An 18035-nucleotide genomic window follows, 5' to 3' on the forward strand; every position below is an offset into this window, starting at 1 on the left:
CAGCATGAAGGCATCAATTCATGGCCAGGCCTAGGGTATTAGGCTAGGGTTACACAGGTCAATTACAGCTCAGAGTTAAGACTCAAACTACAGCAAAAGTTAGATGATTATTTTGGTGTCACAGATGGAGGAAGAGGATGTCAGGCTGTGTCCAGGTTAGGGGGCTCAATCTGTGTCCAGGGTTAGATACAGTCTGAGACTAGGGTAAAGGTTGCAATCTGTGGTGATGGTTAAAACACTCCATCTATAAATAGGGTTGGAGAAAGGGTCAGTCTGTGGCCAAGGTCATGGTTCAATCTATGACCACAGTTAGAGAGTCAGTCTTAGGTTAGGATTCAGTCCAGAGCATTAAGGTCTATGTCTAGGGTGAGGCACAAATCTATTGTCAGAGTGGGGAGTTAGTCTGAGGTCAGAGTTGAGGGTCTTTGTGACTTGGGTTAGGGAACAGACCCAAAGGTCAGTTTGTGGCCAGGGGCAGGGGCCCAGTCTGTGACCAAGGCTGAAGCTCAGTTCATTCAAAATTATGGGTCCATCTATGACCAAGGTTAGAGTCAGTCTGGTGTTAGGGTTGAGGAGGAATTGGGATTCAGTCCATGGGTGGGATTAGGGACTAGTCCATGGAACAAACCTTGGTAGAATTGGGACAGAATCAGTGACCTGACTATTCCAGAAGGGGCATAATAAAGACTAGGGTCGACTGATCCTCCAGAAGGAAAAGGGAGTCCCCAGGCCTAAATGTCTCTAAAGGGAGGAAGTCGGGCAGGAGCCTTGAGGCAATCAAAGCAGTGCATGGGTGAAGGTGGCTTAAAGGAGGGGTGAGAGAGATGCTGGAAGAGACCTTCCCCACCAGCATGGATCTACTGGGTCTCTCCATTCCCGATTCGGTAGATACTAAAGAGTGAACTCCTTAAGAGCAGGGAACCACATCCCTCCTGATGCCTAATAGGCCCTCCAGTGCCTAGTATATGGCCTGCAGGCAGCCAAAAATCCTGTGTGATCTCTTTAAGTCCCCAGTAGGTCTGAGCCCAACATAAACCCCCTTTAAAAGACACCAAACCTTATCTTTGATCAGAGTCAAGAGAGGAGGGAGGAAAGTTTCCTTACATCATCTTGCCCAGGTTCTAAGACTGGGGCAGTGAAAGCTCCCTGAGGAGGTTGGGGAGCTCGGACTCCCGGACTCCCAGGGATGAGAACAGCAGAATCTCGCCTGGGGGCTCTTTTCCTACCTAAAATAGCACTATTGAGAGCTGCACACACAGGCTCCCTCTGGATAGGGTCTAGCTGCTGACCAACAGGGCAGTTCCAAGGGTCGGAGTATGCTAATAAGCTGAATGCATCCTGGATGGAAGAAAGCAGATGGAAGAAGTGGTGAGAAAGGAGGGGCCCTTCCTGTAAGGCCCTCCCCTCCCCAAGCCCCCCTCCACCTCCTCAGCTGGAGTGCTGGGGAGCGCTGAGGCCGAGCCTACAAGCTCCAACAGACCTGCTTTCCTCCCCGTCTCCAAGGAGCTCCCCTTCAGGCAGAGTAAAAAGCTGTCCTCTTCGTGAAGGCTCCCAGCCCAACCCCCTGAGTCTGCTGGCCTGGCCTTATTCCTGGAGCCCCGGGCAGCAGCTGGAAAGGAGCTCAGGGGCTTCTCCTGCAGCGGGAGTTTCTGGAGCTGAACTGCAGAGGAGGTGACTGTTTTGTTGGGGCTGAAACATGAAGTAGGATCCTCGCATCCCCTAAAGGGGTTACTCCCGACATAACAAACTGCTGCTGCCCCTTCTCTCCCTCAGGCACAGAAGTCCCCTCCCCCCATGGAGGCTACCAAATCAGTCCTACTGGAAACTCTGTCTACCAAGCCAATCCTGTCACCCACTTAACTCAGGGCTGGGGCCTGGCTCTACCATGTGACCAAAGGTCTCTATGCTCCTGCTCTCAAGTTTTTCTCACCCTTGGCCAGGGTCTGTTCACTGGGACACTAGATTTCCTACAGGCTTCGGGGACAGATGAGGGTAGAACATCAGATCTAAGTGCTGCCCAGTCCCCTAGCCCTCAGGTCCCAAGGCCATCCTGGAGTTACCTGCAGCATCTCTTTATGGGCCAGATTCTTGCCATACTCTCGGCACAGCTGTTCACTGAGGGTCTGTAGCTCCCGGCCAAACAAGATAATTCTCTCTGTGGCAGCCTGGTTGCCTCCACAGAGCTGTCGCCGAGGACGCCCATCTTCTGTGCCGAGGGGGAGAGGAGACATAAAATATACATTAAGAACAGGCTAGTAGGAATCCCAGGGGTTGCCTAGAACAATGTTTTCCCATCACAAGGCTTTAAAGGAAAGATGGAGGCAGTCTTGGCTGAAGCCAACAGAGGTGACAGCTGTGTGATATGGGGGCCCCTGGGTGACCTAAGGCTAAGGCTGCTTCTGGATGATTGGTGGTTGGGTCTATCTACATGGCCACGCTTCAGGAAGTTGGAGAAGCCAGCTGGCAGTCTTGGGAAGACCACCTTAGATCCAACAAGCTCTATTTTGACTTAGCATGTTCTCTGTCAGACATATTCTGCATTCTCTGACTACTAAACTGGGATCTCACTCAAGCCCCAAATGACATGCTAGGCCTGAAAATAAATCTAGACGTTCATTCAGCTCTTGAAATACTCCAGTGTACAATTTCCCTGGGAGGAATACAGGGAGTCAGCCCCCTGCACTGTTTTTTTTTTTAGTATTTTCCCCCTCAATTACACGAAAAACGATTTTTAACATTCATTTTTAAAAATCTTCAGTTCTAAATTCTCTCCTCTCTCCTCCCTGAGATGGTAAGTAATCTGACATGCACCTGCACTGTTAAAGAAGACTGGGCCAAGGGTACACCAGTGGGCTTCTTAAATTCCCACCAGACGTCACTTGTTCAAGCCCAGCTACAGCTGTTCTCAGGGCTTCAGTCCCCAACACCATAGGCTGAGAATCACATGGTGAAAGCCATATCCCTAGAGTTTATTTCTGGGCTAGTCATAGAGAGGGGACAGGCTGCTGCCCTCCTGGGAAGGCCCTTACCCACACTAGATTCATCTGTCTGCAGGATGTCTTCATGTTTGTAGGCACCATTCATGATCCGGGTGGATGAGCTCTCTGGCACTCCATTGGGATAATGTTCTGCTTCCATCTCCATCTCGCTGTCACTGAGAAAGAGGGAGGAGAGAGTGTTGGCTAAGAGAGGTCAGGAAGAAAAGACGCTTGGATCTGGCTGGAGCTCTCCATTCCACCAGGCAGGAGACAAGAGCTCAAGCTTGGGATTCCTGCCTTCCCAAAGCCTAGCCCTGTGCTGCTGGGGAAATTCAAGTGGCTTTCCAGGGAGTCTTCAATTGCAAGGTCGAACAGTCATCTCTGCCTATCACTTTAATTTCAATTCAAACCAACATGTGTTTGGTGAGCACCTACTATCTGCCCAGTATGCCATGATGGGCTGTGGCCTGACTTTTCCATCTCCTATCACTCTGCTCTCCCAATTCTCTCTTCTCTCCTTCCATCCCCACCCTCACATTAACCAATGGCTAATCTTCCTTCTATAACCAGAGGCCTACAGAATCATTTGATTTAGAGGTAGAAGGGATCTTTTGAGATCACCTAGTCAAACGCCTTCATATTTGCCAAGGAGGAAATAGGGCATAAAGGAGAAGGTTAGAAAGATATTAAATAGTGCAGTGAGTATCAGGTTATCAGGTCTTTGTGATTCCAAAGTCAGTGTTCTTTTCACGAAACCCTAACTCCCTCTGACATCCTTCAAAGCTGGCACCTAATTGCAGCTTTTCTCTCCACCCCCTTAGAACGACCACTTTCAGATTCCCTCCTCTTTCCTTAAGTGTGCTTTCCTCCCTGACTCTCCATCCACTGAACCATGAAACTGGAATTCCTCTTAAGCTGAATCATACAGGACCCCAAAAGAGGTCTTCCCCAGCCCTCTGGCTACTCCAGGTGGACCTCAGGGCCTTAATCAGCTTTGGTGGAAATGGCCACCTTGACAACAGCAGGGAGAGAAGGCTTAACCAGGAGGAGAAACCTTGAGTCTCTGATGGGCGAGTGGAGAGACACCAGTTCCAGCATCATAATGACTAGAGCACTTCCTTCATATTAGTACCTGCCCTGAACAAGGGGCTAGGCCTTACAGAGGGCTCAGTTGGCAATGAAGTTTCCTTGTTTGTTAATAAAGACAAATTCTACTCCACAGCCTCATTCACAGGCCACTGAACCCAAGGAACTGCCTGGAAACTGTACTCTCCCCACCTCTAGCTCAAGTCTAGCCCAGCCAGGCAGTGGTCTCAAGTGAATGGAGTTCTTGAGTGTTTGGTTATCATAAAAGTCCCATCCCTTTCAGCAGAACTGGAACTCAGAAATGCCCTACAAGCTACAAGGAACATTCTCCTCCATCATATAACAGAATTGTCAACAGTGTATGCTGGGTAGTGGAGACAGCAAAAAGGAATAAGAGAGCCTGCTGCTCCCCATGGTCCCATGGGTGTGAAAAATCCTGGGGCCTGGAGGTAATTGGCCTGAGACAGAGCCTTGTCTGGGAGAGAGGAAAACATCAACAAAGCTGACCTAAGGGCTCAGGGTTCCTGGGGTCAAGCTTAGGCTCTGATCACTACTAGAGGGAGGTGGACTGACTGTGCAGGGATGGTGGGGATGAGGGGAAACGAGGAAGACAGTGTTAGGTAGTTAGTCAAAGTATGGCAATGCCAGGGGCAAGGCCCTTGGAGTGGGCACTGCTTCTGTGCCGTGGCCTGCCCCAAGAACAAAGAAGGGAAGCATGGTACCTGGTCTCTTGGTTACTTGTACTACTGTGCTGCTGGGATTTGGTGGAGTCTGTGGAGTTGGACTCAGAGTAGTTGACTGACGAAGGGGAGGAGGAGGATGACGACGATGATGAGGAGCTCAGGGCTGGGTATTTACTGTGACTCTGTTTGCTTTTGGTAGATGTGACCCCGTTGCTACAGCTGGGGCTTTCTGCTCCTGAAAGCCAAGAGAACAGAGTCAAAAGGCTGGATGGGTGGCATCTGGCAGAAGACGTGGCCATGCAACCGAGTGATTCCCCTCCCTGCTGGCATGGAAGCATGGGCCCAGAAAGAGCTACAGAAGAGAGAGAATCCCCAGAGACCTCCTTGCCAGGGTCCTAAAACTTGTTGAATATTGATTTCCTCAGTGCCATGGCACAAGAGACTGGAACAGCAACACTTGGGTTTTACTCTGGGACATATGTTGGTAAGTTGTCTCCACTCCAGGTGCTCCTGGGGACTGAGGCTTCCCTAGTAGAATCTTCCCTGAAAGAAAACCTCGGGCAGTGGGACAGAGACTTTTTTCTAGGTTTAGGGCTCCAATAAACCCAGTAACAGCACTGCTGCGCAGGACATTTCCTGTCCAGCAGCATCCCTGCCAAGACCTCATGTAAAGCAGATACCTCTCGCTCCATCCCTGGTTTAGGAATTCAGCAGTCCCTTCCCTCTTCTAAAAGCTGCTCCAGGGAGCAGCGAGCAAACTAGCTTCATCACCTCTCACTGGCCTCTTCTTTTCAAACCCTTCTCCAAACCTATTCTCCTACCTCCCCAAGAGTATCCATGCTCTGCTGAACGTCTGTACCCGACCCAGGTGCTCTTGTACACTCAACGTCTGCCCTCCTACATCATACTGTGAGTCATCAAGCCATCAGGGACCCCAGCAAGAATGGCAACAGTTCAGATTTCTCTAGTGCTTCAGGATTTATGAAAAGATTTTTTTCAAACCAATCCTGTGAAGTGGGTAGTGCATGTGTCATTATCCCCATTATCCCCCTAAGGAAACCAAGGTTCAGGGTTTGCCCAGGGTCTCACAACTATGGAGTGGTAGAGTCTGGCTGGAGTTAGCAATACTACTGAAAAAGGGATCAGGTCCAAATCTGGGCCAAGAGTTTCTGAACAAAGATTCTTTCATATGTTTCATTGTGCTCTTTACTATGGATATCAAAAAGCATGGCTTACCAGTGCTATGCAGATGGGAATTGCTGGGTCCATGTCTAGGGCTGAGGCTGGGAGACCCTGGGTAGCTGTCTTGGGATTTAGGGCTTCGTGCACTGAAACAACGAACTTCACTGTCAGTTCCATTCACCATCTCCACAAACTGCCGGCACCTGGGAGGGCAGGGAAGTCAGGAAAGGAGCAGAAGGAAAATGCTTTAAATGAATACTTTGGTTTGTTCCATAAGTATCTGTCAGAGCTACAGCCAACAGGAGGGCCGGAAATCCCAGACCACACAGGCTGATGGGGGCAATCACCTGGGCTGCCAACTTACTTCAACATGAAGAGCAGGTTGGGGTTGTGCTCCAAGAGACCAGGGTAGAGCTGCTGGGTGGCCTCGATGGCCTCTCCCACTCGGCCTGCCAGCATAAGCTTTTGTATTCCTAGAAGCAAGAGCACAGCACTCAGGACTCCAATGGCAAAGGAGAAACACATTTCAATACCCTGACCACTGAGCCCTTCTCAGTGCTTAAGAAACTCATTCAACAACCATTGATTAAAGAATCTGCAATGAGCAAGAACTTATGTTTGGTACTGGAGATAGAAAGGCATGGAACAAATCCTGCCCCTGCTCTCGGGGAGTTTATGATCTAACACACAGGGAAGAGACACAGATCCAAATGATAAAGATCTAAGGGAGACCAAAAGTAAAGGAAAGATAGAGGGCAAATTAGATGAAAGCTGAGGAGGGACAGACACTTTCACCTAGGTAGCAGAAGCAGAGGCACAGACTATATATATATATATCGAGAGAGAGAGAGAGAGAGAGAGAGAGAGAGAGAGAGAGAGAGAGAGAGAGAGAGAACGAGAACACAGGACAGGACAAACCCCAGGAGATGCAAGGTCCCATCTCACAGAAATGTAGACTCTGTGCAGAGTCAAGTCTGAAGTCCTGTGTGCCAGCATCAGGATTTCTTATTTTATTCAACATTCAATGGTGCATCAGGGAAGTTTACTGACTAGAGGAGTGAGAGAGGATTGTAGGGTTTAGAGCTGGCAGGGATCTTAGCCATCACCAATACAAGCTTCTCAGGTCACACAGGAAGAGACAGAAGGGAAATCACTTGGCCACAGGTACATCATAAGATCATCAGTTCAGAGGAGGAGAGGACCCCAGAGGCCACTGAGTCCAATTCCCTCCTCAGATGAGGAAGATGAGGCACAGAGAGCAGGGTCCCACAGCCAGTTAAGTGTCTAGGACAGGGTTAGAGCCTGGGTCTTTCGGACTCCAAGACTAGTGCTCTGTCCCCTATGACGCTCAGAGAGCCAGATTTTGAACTCATGTCTTCTGACTGCAAATCTGGTGCTTCTTCCAACACTGATTTGACTTCACAGGAGGAGATTAATTAGAAAGAGAAAGAGCCTGGTGGGAGAATACTGCTTGGGAGATTCCTGGTCACCAAAGACAGTGCTTGCTTAGGCTCTGGTGAGAAGATGTTCAATGACATGTCAGTGCCATCTGGACCCACTGATCTGCAGCATGAAGAAAGCTGGGCAGCATGGGGGAGCCACAGTAATCCAGAGAGCAAGAAGACCCTGTGAAGCCAGAAGGGACTCCAGCAAATTCACAGAGGTAGAATTTTGCTGTGAATTCCCACTCATTCTGCAAATGGCTAAGGAATCTTTTTTTCTTTCAATATAAAATTTAATTAATTTAATTTAAATTTAATTAATTTTAATTAATATTTAATTTAATTTAAAAGTTTCAATATTGCATAGTAACTCTTTACAGTTAAACTCATTCATTTCAATGCCTAAGATACCCTAACTTTTCCATCCCTCCCTCTAAGTCTCATTCCCTTTTACTCTTTACATTTGTAATGCATTTGGATTTTGGGGCTGTTTTTCCACAAAGCATTGTTTCACGCACATACGGTCTTTCCAGATTTCTTTTGTAGTCTTCTAACTTACTGATCTTAAGCTGCCATTAGATTAATCCATTAAGTTATTGTACCATAATTTGACTGCTTTCCTAGTGTTGAAATTTCACAATGTTTCAACAAATAGTGTTCTTTTGTTTTTGGTCATTCTTACAGGGTACATTCCTGCATGGAATTATGGGTTCTAAGGGCATGGTTGTTTTTGCATCTTCTAGTATATACTGCCAGACTGTACTCCCAAAAGATCTGACAAGTTTATAATTCTGCCCCAAAGAATGAGAATAGCTGTTTCCTCTAAAACTCCGGCCAGCAGCTGGGCTGCTCTTCATTATTTTACTCATTTGAGGGGTGGAGTGGTACCTCAAGGGTGCTTTAATTGACATCTCTGCACTTCCTGAGATCAAGCACTTTTTCAAGCGATTGTTACAAGTTTGGGTTTTCTCTTTTGACCCTGTCTGTTCCTGTCCTCTGGCCTTTTCTCCATTGCAAATGGGCACTCAGGAATTTTTAAGGGGGGATAAGAGAAAACTAGGAGCTAAGTCTCAGTCAAAAGGCAGGAAAGCAGGCTCTGGCACCTGTTCTTGAAGAGGACTTTCACTGTGCTGAAGGGACTCCAGACTCTGGGAAATCAGGAAACAATCATGGGGAGATTCCCCAGGACCCAAGGGCAAAGTGGGGGAGCCAGAACAAAGGACTCCACTTCACCTGGGTTCCAATCTTGGCTCTGCTACCAAGTGCAGAAGTCACAATTCACCTCACTAGGTTCTAGTTTCCTCATATGCTAGGGTAGAACTAGACAGAGTAGTCCCAAGATACCCCTGCTTCCAGAGCCATGATTCTATGAAGCCCAGTTCTGACACTCACTACAAGTGTGGTTATAGACTAGCCACCCATACTTCATCTTCCTCAACTGTGAAATGGTAACAGAATTCTCACATTACCTACTGCATTGGTTGTGAGGGAAGTACTCTGTAAATCTTAAGAGAACTGGAGATATGCAAATCACTCCTGTGATTATTTGAATCAAATAGACCTAAGGACCCCAGGTCTCAGGGTGTGGAGAGGGTTGTGTCTGCTCCCCTTTTAATTTTCTCAGTCTCTGCACTGCTACATTTCATTTTTGACCCTATTTCTTATCTGCCTGCTTGGAAGCTATCTCTGGTTCAGTCTTTCTCAGGTGCAGGTCCCATGTTTAGGACTACCCATCTGGCTGAGTGTTTGCTTTTCTGAGAGATACAAACACAAATATATACACAAATACCAACAGGTTCAGAAACAAGTATAGAGACAACTGCCCACCCACCCTATTTTCTCTTTTTTCCTTTCTTTCTTCTGTCAGGAAGAACCTGAAAAGGAAGAAAATACATCTGCAGGGCCACATCTGAACTCTTCAGTCTTTCTCTCCAACATTCATTTCCTATGGTTGATCCTCTAGACCAACTGTCCACAATTTTAACATTTTATTATGACTAGAGATCCAGGAAAGAGCAGGGCCCTGCCAACACTGAGCTGTTGGTGGGTCTTTTAGGGTTGGCCAGCCAAGACCCTCCTTGGGCCCCATGGAAGGCAGGGAGGTCAAATACAGGAAGGCACTGCCCTCTCTCAAGACTACTGAGTAATAGGTTTTTAGACAGGCCTGAGTCCTTCAGTCTTTTCTTCAGACACCAACATGAACAGCTGTGCTTGATGAAGTGAGAACAGAAGGGCCAGGCCCTGTTGATATCTAAGAAGGAAATAGGTGACTCAATTTCAGAGTGATCTGAGACAATGAAGTTCAATGGGACCCACAGAGAAGGCTCTGAATCCAAGCTTGCCAGGGCTCTGGGTCCTAGATCAGCAGCCAGAATATAATGGAGAAAGTGAGCTTTGACCACATCAAGAAAAGAATCAATCTCATAGGATATGGCTCAAGAAAATGGCTGGGCTGGAGTGGAAGGTCTCTAAAGGCCTCCTGGTCTTAAATCCTATCGTAAGGAAAAAGGGATGGTTTGAGCTGTTGGGCTAAGCCCATCCAGGAGAGACACCCCAACAAGAGGAGGTCCAAAGCTTGAGCTTCAGGGCTCTGACAGGCTCCCACATAGGCTAAGGCTAGCATCAGGAGGAGATAGCACTGAGGAGATAAAGAAGGTCTCACGTGGGAAGGACACAGAGAAGTGGGGAGGAGGGTGGGAGGTTGAGGGAGGGGTCTTGATCTTACTTTGTCTGTTCTTGATGGAAGCCTGTTCTTCCTGAATTGTGGTTTCTGTCATACGGGCAAAAGCTGTGGCAGTAGCACAATATCCATGATGCACCAGGTAGGAAGAGACCATGCTAAAAAAGAAAGAAAAATAGGGACATTCAAAAAAGGAACTTTGCAAAATACCATCTTTTTGAACAGCGCTCCTCATTCAAGCTTCCCCCCAAATACTCCCCATGGTGGAGATTCTCGACATACAGCTTTTACTGTTGTATTGAAAAAGGACCCAAGCACTTTAATGCAGGTCATGGAGAAGAAAAGAGCCCTGGGCTAGCAGTCAGGAGACCTGGGTTCGAATTATGGCTCAGCTACTAGGGGCCCCATTCTTGTTATCTATAAAATGAAGGTAGGACTAGATCAGGAGTTTCTGACTCAGGTTCCAAGAACTTAAAAACAAGCATATGCCTCTGTATGCCTTTTCTATTCATGCCAATGTGTGTAAAATAGAATAATTTCAAGAATTTAAAGGAATGCCATGTGGAGAAGGGCAGTATGAAGACCAAAGCATGAACCCTATAAAGAAACTTTTGATAACTGTATTTCAATATAATTGGTTTCCCTTATAATCCTGTGCATTTTATTTTGTGAATTTAAAAACAGTATTCTGAGATGGGGTCCCTAGGCTTCACCAGCCATCCAGAGAAATGTGACACAAAAAAAGAAGAATCCCTGGACTAGAACAGGTGCAAATGTGAGCCAAGGAAGCAGTGGCTACAAAGCCCTGGGTCTCCTTCTTGTTCCCTGAGACCTGGGGCAAGACGTTCACCTTCCTAAGCCAGGCTCCTCCTCTGTGAGATGACCTTTAAGGCTCCTTGGCCTACGGCTGCCTTCTTCTAAGGCTCCTTCTAGTTTTAACACTATGACTATGACTATTCTCCATCAAACCACTGGATTTGACTCCAATGGGAGTCAGAAGGGAGAGGACGGCCACGGTCTGTGGTGAAGCAGGTGGCTAATCATGGTGGATGCACTGCCTGGTACTCATTAGTGTGATCTTCTCAGGCACACTTACAAAGTCAAGAAATCACTCTAGGAATAGCTTCCTTAAGAGACCTCAGGGACCTCAGCAAACAGAAAGAGAGTTAATTTCTCTATTACGTACTTCCTGAAACAGCACTGAGAAGCAGCCTCGATATAATTTAGCTTGAGAAAGCCTGCAGTGCAAGCATGTTTTCAGGAGATACTAGAATCTTTCCTCTCACTGCCCCATAATGGGCCAGGCTGGCTGTGCTGATTTCTTGCAGACACCCTCACTCAGCTCTATTACGCCTTCAGAAATGCTGGCTCTGCCCCTATCTGAGAAACCATCTACTCTGCTTGTCACTGAGTAAGAGGTGGGGGGAGGAGAGGTCAAATTAGATCTTCTAAAACCAATCATTAAACCTACTGGAGAGAAAAATATACAGAAAGTTTGGTGAGATGAACAGCTTCCCAAGCCTACTCATTAAGAAGCTACATCCCCAAGTCCTCCAGAGGGACTGTGAAAAGTCAGAGAGGACCTACATATGTGCCCCATGCACGTGCAAATATGCATATGTACATGTTTATATCCATGAATGCACTTGGATATACCTCAGTATGCCTTTTCTATTCATGCCAATGTGTGTAAAATAGAATAATTTCAAGAATTTAAAGGAATGCCATGTGGAAAAGGGCAGCATGAAGACGAAAGCACGAACCCTATAAAGGAGCAGAAAGAAGGGAGCCAGTGAGGCACAGCAGAGAGAGAGCTGGACCTTGACTCAGCAGACTTGAGTCTGAATCCTAGCTCTGAAACCTAGTGGCTCTGTGACCGAGCACTCCGAAGCTCATGGGCAAAATGGGAGTAATAGTGCTTGTGAAGTAGGCAGTAACAGGGGAAAATGCGTTATAAACATTAAAGTACTACAGAGATGGGAACTACTACTGTTATTATTCAACTCAGCAGAATAGAGAACTGTTTAACAATTAGGACTGTCTGACACAGGATGCTTTGTTAGGTAGTGAGTTCCTCATCACTAGAAAGATTCAAATACAGGCTGGATGACCACAGCAGAGCAGCAGAGAGGGACCCAGATTCTTGCACTTGGTGGAACACTAGGTCTGATGACCTCCCTCTAAGAGCCTCTGGCTCTCCACGTGTAGGCATGTGTAGGTTTGTGGGCAGTCTTATGCAGGTGTGTGCCCATGAGCATATGTCTATGAGTGTACACACGCTTCTTTCTTAGGGACTGACTCCCTTGAAATTACAGCTCCTTTACCTAGTCTTCCCTACTCAAGCCAGCTTCCAGAAATTCAGCACCCAAAGACTTTATATGAAAACATTTTATTAGTAACTGTCGGGTTGAGGGAGCTAGCTCAGTGTGGCTTGGAATAACCATGTTCACTCAGTGCAGAAACAGACTTATTGCCAAAGGCAAATGGCACAGAGCCAATAGCCAGTAATTGGGTTTTCTTTATTTTCAAGTTTCTCTACTAAAAACAAAGGAATCCTTGGTTTCCACTCAGGTGTGTGTGTATGTGTGCGTGCGTGCGTGCATGTTCCCCACCCAGCAAAGCAAGGCAGGACAGGAGATGGCCTGATGCTGCTCACATCTGAACTCTCAGGACACAAAGAGGTTTCACTAAGGCTCAGCCTCCTCTCCCCAAGACCAAGAATGGGTCCATCTTGTCCATAGAGCATCATGCTTGGTAGGGAATAAAAATGCAGAGCTTGGAGGTTTACAAGGTCCTTTCCTCACAACCACCCCACGAGGGTGGTAATGCAAATATTATTATCTTCCTTTGGCAGAAGTTGAGGGTGAAGCTCTCTGCTCACGGTCACACAGAGAGGCAGTGAGTGTCACAGCCAAGAGAAAAGCAACAAGCACAGGTGACTCTGACCAGTGGGGACTTCATCCTCAGCCCCTGGCTGGCTCTAGGTCCATTCACCAGGCTCATTCGGCAGCTTCAAACAAAGTGAGAAGCTCTAGGTCACAAGAGCTGCATGAGCTACTAGAGGCTACCACCATATGCCAAGGAGATCAAAGTAGCCCTCAGCTTTTTTTTTTAATGTGAGGTCAAATAGGGCTCAGGAGGCTCTGAGGCTTAGGGAAGGTCTGTCCCCTCTAAGGCCCTAGGGTGAGACCCTCCACTTCTACCACAGGACCCACAGTCAATGAGTTCACATAGCTAATGAATGCCAAGATTCTTGACAAGGACAATTAAACCCTTTCCTTCTTAGCCTACCCTGTAAGAATGATAAAAGACTATAGGAAGTTAGGATGAATGCATACATAGGGGAAGAAAATGGGGCACAGAAGAGGAAAGTGACCTTGCCAAAATCAGGCTCTAAACCTCTAAGACAGTGGAGCTACAAATCAAAATGAGATTACTTACGTGCCTTCCCCTAAAGCTTCATTATCCATCACAATGACTGCTCCAAAGACTTTAAAGGTCAGTTAAAGGAATGACACAGCTAACTAGGCAACCTGGGCCACAGCCTGCTGTGCCCCTACACTGGCTAGATTTCCCATGTACAATAAGAACAAAGTCTCTTTTAGCTAGATGCTAGAAAGAGCTGGTCTCAGGTGGGTGGTCTTCAGACTCAGGATGGGGCTTCACAGATTCTTAGACGAGAAAGAAGCCAAAGGGAGCACCAGAACATCCTCTCCCCACCCTCACCCCTTCCACAAACAGGATCCAAACACTGACAGGGACCCCCTCTGGGCAAAATTCAGTCCAAAGTTCCCTCGTCACTTGAGCCATTACCTGGGGATTCTCAGAGCCAACAGGTTGGCCAAAGTAAAAGAGAGCTCAGGAGGGTGGTGGGCCCAAGTTTTGTCCTGGAGACCCATCCAGTAAAAGCTGGAGCCTAGAGGCACTATCCACCCTTAGGCTGTGGTGATAAAAACAAAGATGAGAAGGTATGGGGGTGGGCTTGGTAGGAATGACATGGGAGCAGCTGGCTGGGGCCAAGAAAGGATCAGGGGACAAGGACTCACTTCTGCAGCATGGCTTGCCACTCCCCAAGCCTGTCACCAATGGGAAAACGCTTAATGGTTCCCTGAATCTTCGCTCTCCATTCCCTCATGTAGTCCTCAATGTCAAACACAAAGGGTTGCTGCCCAAAGTTGGCATCTACAATCTCCCCAGGAGTCTGCAAGCCCACTGTGGGGTATAAGTTTGCCTGGAAAGAGAAAAGAACATTGGTTAGAAAATTAGCCTTGTGGGAGAGTAAAGCAGGCCAATACCACCAGGAAAGGGACTAGGTGGGTTGCGGATGACTGACACTTTGGGGGGAGGTGTCTTAACTAAGTCACGGAGCCAAGAGAAGATGACTGTTTCAGAAGAGCCCTTGGGTCGCCTTGGGGTGACTAGCCTGAAGGCAGGATGGGGAGAGAACTCCAAGGGAGGAGACCTGCAGGACTCTAGTCCAGATACTCTCTGGCTTTAGTCATTCCTCTCACTCTACTCTGCCAAGACTCTCCAGGATGGGGAAAACCCCAGAGAGCTGTGGTGGCCCAATGAGACCAGCAAGGCCAGGGCATGCTGCCCAGCACCCAAAAAGTCCCACATATCTGAAAGCCAATAACAATAACCTCTTCTCTAGTCCTCAGTTTCCTCGTCTGTAAAATGAGGGGATTGGACTGGATGATTACAAAGGTTTCTTTGCACTCTAGATCCTATGATGCCATGAAGGGGAAAAGGAAAGCATAAATTAGCCAGAGATGGAAGAGAATGCTCAGAATTATGAGCTCCTCTCCTACCCCTAACAGCACTTCTCAGGGATCTCAAGCATACTGGATCCCCAAGTTAGCTCAGAGGATCCCACTTGATCTAAGAGTCCCTGGAAGGTAGTAGGGGGTGGGAGAATGAGAAGAAAAAGAGGAAAAGCTGAATAAAATTTAGTCAGCAACACATTTTCACCTCGCCATCTAAACTCCAGACTGATTGGGAAAAGAAATGAGAATGCCCTTGGGTGCTCAACCCACTCTTACTTATTCAACCATCTCCTTGCTATTCTGAGATTTGAGAAATCTCTTGCCTGATAGATGGGGTCTACCTCAGGCTCAGTCTTAAGATCCTATCCACACTGATAATTTCCACGATCATCCCTATGCTGTTGTCTAGAAAATCTGCACTTATAAGTGCAGACGACCCACCTGAGAGTCATTCCTATCTCCATTTGCTTATAGAGCATCCTTACTGAGCCAAATCACTTCACATCAAGATCATCACAATAGCCCCCAAACTCTCCCCTCTAATCTTTCTGAAAGACCTCAATCAGACTCAGTCAGTCTTCTTAAAACAAACCTCTCATCAGCTCGAAAACTTCCAAGATCCCCTTACTGTCTATCAGATGAAGCCCAAACTCCTTAGCCAGGCATTAAAGGGCCTTTGTCAAGGGCCATCCCTACCTTCTCAAAATTTATGTTACATTTCTCCTCATGAGAATTCTCTGCTATAGTCAGACTTACGTACTTAATTTCTCCAAACTGTGCTCACTCTTACACTTTTCTTCATGTTACCGACTCCAGCAAAAACGTCTTTCTCCATTATCAACCTAATTCTCATGCTTCCATCAAGGCCCATCTCAGAATCTATTAGCCCCATTAAACTTTTGAGTACCCTGAGTTCATGATGATCTTTCCAGCCTATGAATCCCTATGACACTTTGTCATCTGGACCGCACGTCACAACTCTGGCAGTCTAACATCTATTCTGCACTGTCCGCTTCCTGCCATTACCTAGCAGATTGTAAATTGCACAGGGACAGTGCCATCTATTCTTTTGTCACCTCTATGACAGCCTCTTCATTGGGCTGTCTCCACTCACTAGGGAGTAAACCAACAGGGAAAAGCAAGTAATAAAAATAAGTAAAATAAAGAAACTTGACCAATAATCTCTGCTCAGCTACTAATAATAACTGTCTGGCCTTGCCTTTCCTCCTCTGGGCCTTGGGTTTCTCATTTTTAAAATGAGAGCGCTGGATCAGCTCTTACCATGCCGGGGTCTTACTGACGGACAAAACTAGGAAATTGGGGAAAAGATACGGGAGAAGGAAAATAGACGTGCTGTTCTGGGGACAGCCAAGGGCCTAACATTTCTTCCCTGCTCATTCTTCACCTAAAATCAATATTCTTTTTGCAAACAGCATGATGGTTTCTATGCCAACTGGCCAGGCAGTCCCAATAGAACTCAGGAGAATGGAGCAACTTCATAAATCAAACTGAGGTTAGGGGCAATGTCTCTGATGGTCCTAGCAACGGGGGCCACAGTGCAATCTATTTAAACAAGCAGTAAGATCCAGGAAGGCTTAGGTCAATGCTAGAGAGAAAAAGTAAGTTCCTTTTTCTTGACTTCTCTTATTATTAGTAGGTTAGTGAGGTCAACTCTCTTGTTGTCTCCTAGCAGAACAGAGAGATCCTTGTCCCAAGGGCCCTGACAGAAGCATTCACCAGAAGAAAGCAAGCTACTGATCCAGCTCATTGGTAATCCAATTTCTTTTCCTTCTCAAACTACCTGCTTTTGGAGAATATTTGGCAATCAACAAATATTTACTGAAGCAAGGAGGGGGAAACACAAGAGAAAGGCAAAATTTATTCTCTATTTCCAGTGAGATCCAGTAAGCTACAATGATGATTTTGTTTAGAGTGAAGTAGTTGTAAATAAGGTTGGAGAAATAAATCCTAGCCATACTGTCAAGATCCCGCCTCCCTCCAGCGAAGGCTTTTCTGTCCCCTGTTGTCTTACCTCCCAGGAGTCTGGATCTCCCTTGCTCCTCCTTGTTTTCAGACCATCATTCCACAAACCTGCTTCTTTGACCATCCCACAGGTTTACATAATCCTCTCCCAAGCTGCTCTGCTAGCCTCTAGGCCCATTTCTCCAGTTCTTGGTTCACAGCCTTCCCTTGCACCCTGCCCTTCACCATTAGCTGTGTGATGCTAACAAATGCATAGAGGCTTCTCAGTTCCTATCATCTCCCCTCCTCTTCAGCTGCACTCTAGTGTGGCTCCGTCTCCTCTATTCTTGTCCCTTGGACTGCTCCAAGATGTCCAAACCTGAAATTCCCCCTCTGACCACAAACTCCCTTCTCTCTTCATGTTCTTCCTTCACTTCTACTAAATCTTTCTTTTGTCTTCATTGGGACCCAAACAATCTCTTCACGTCTTCCTCTTCCATCCAGGATGGAGCCTCATTTTCAGCCATGATTTTCATCTTTTCAGCTGTGCCTGCATCTCTTCTATGAAATAAGACCTTCTCTGCTCAATATACTCACAGCACTTGAAATGACCATATGGGACTTTATCACTTTCTACTTTGTTAACTGGTTTTCTTGTTTTATCTCCTTCAACTCCATTCTAAGCTCCTTGTATCCACCTTAGTATCTAGAACACAGGAGGGATCGACGATAATTTTTTAAGTAAGTGAGTCCAAAGCTACTCAGAAGAACTTACTATCTAATGTGCAAGAGGTTTTCAGCAAGCTAGCAAGCTGGAGTAGAGAAAAGGGAAAGAGAATTGATGCTCTTGCTGGTAGGTGAAAGCAGGAATCCTGAAGATAACAAGAAAGAAGGAGGAACTGGTACAAATTGGCAAATCTAACTTCTGCTAGTGATTATTTCTCCTAATACCTCTACCACTCCAACAAACTCAAGAGTTGGACAGGAACTTTTATGGAAAAAAATTTTTTTGATTAGTAACGGCTGTCTGTTGCAGGAACAGTACCTGGAAAGAGAGGCAGAATATAGACACCTCTCACCCCCTCAAAAAGTAGTGAAAGACCAGCACTTCTTCCAAAGCCCTAGTATACCTGAGATGGTATGTCTCCCTGACCTACTACCAGAGAAGGCCTCTTTTCCTTTCTGTCCCGTTTCCTTAAAGAGAAGACAAAATACTAAATGTGGAAGATCAGAGTGTGTCTCCTATGCCAGGCCTG

The 18035-nt window shown here is 46.7% G+C and overlaps 1 protein-coding gene across 2 annotated transcripts in view; it reads right to left on the reverse strand.

The window, feature by feature from the left end:
* The window catches only part of RANBP10 (RAN binding protein 10), a 140850-nt gene that overhangs the window by 7162 nt on the left and 115653 nt on the right, over positions 1 to 18035 (reverse strand). Inside the window, exons 6-13 of one of the 2 annotated variants that reach the window (XM_036748810.1) lie at positions 14098 to 14282; positions 10097 to 10209; positions 6294 to 6402; positions 5984 to 6132; positions 4787 to 4982; positions 3030 to 3154; positions 2061 to 2206; positions 1227 to 1338 (exon numbers count right to left, since the gene is read on the reverse strand). In XM_036748810.1, the coding sequence (XP_036604705.1) occupies positions 1227 to 1338; positions 2061 to 2206; positions 3030 to 3154; positions 4787 to 4982; positions 5984 to 6132; positions 6294 to 6402; positions 10097 to 10209; positions 14098 to 14282 (1135 nt within the window). The remainder of the gene's footprint in view (positions 1 to 1226; positions 1339 to 2060; positions 2207 to 3029; positions 3155 to 4786; positions 4983 to 5983; positions 6133 to 6293; positions 6403 to 10096; positions 10210 to 14097; positions 14283 to 18035) is intronic. The other variant, XM_036748809.1, reaches the window with a different exon arrangement.

The sequence above is a fragment of the Trichosurus vulpecula genome, chromosome 3 (genome assembly GCF_011100635.1).
Source record: "Trichosurus vulpecula isolate mTriVul1 chromosome 3, mTriVul1.pri, whole genome shotgun sequence".
In the NCBI taxonomy this organism is placed as follows: domain Eukaryota; kingdom Metazoa; phylum Chordata; class Mammalia; order Diprotodontia; family Phalangeridae; genus Trichosurus; species Trichosurus vulpecula.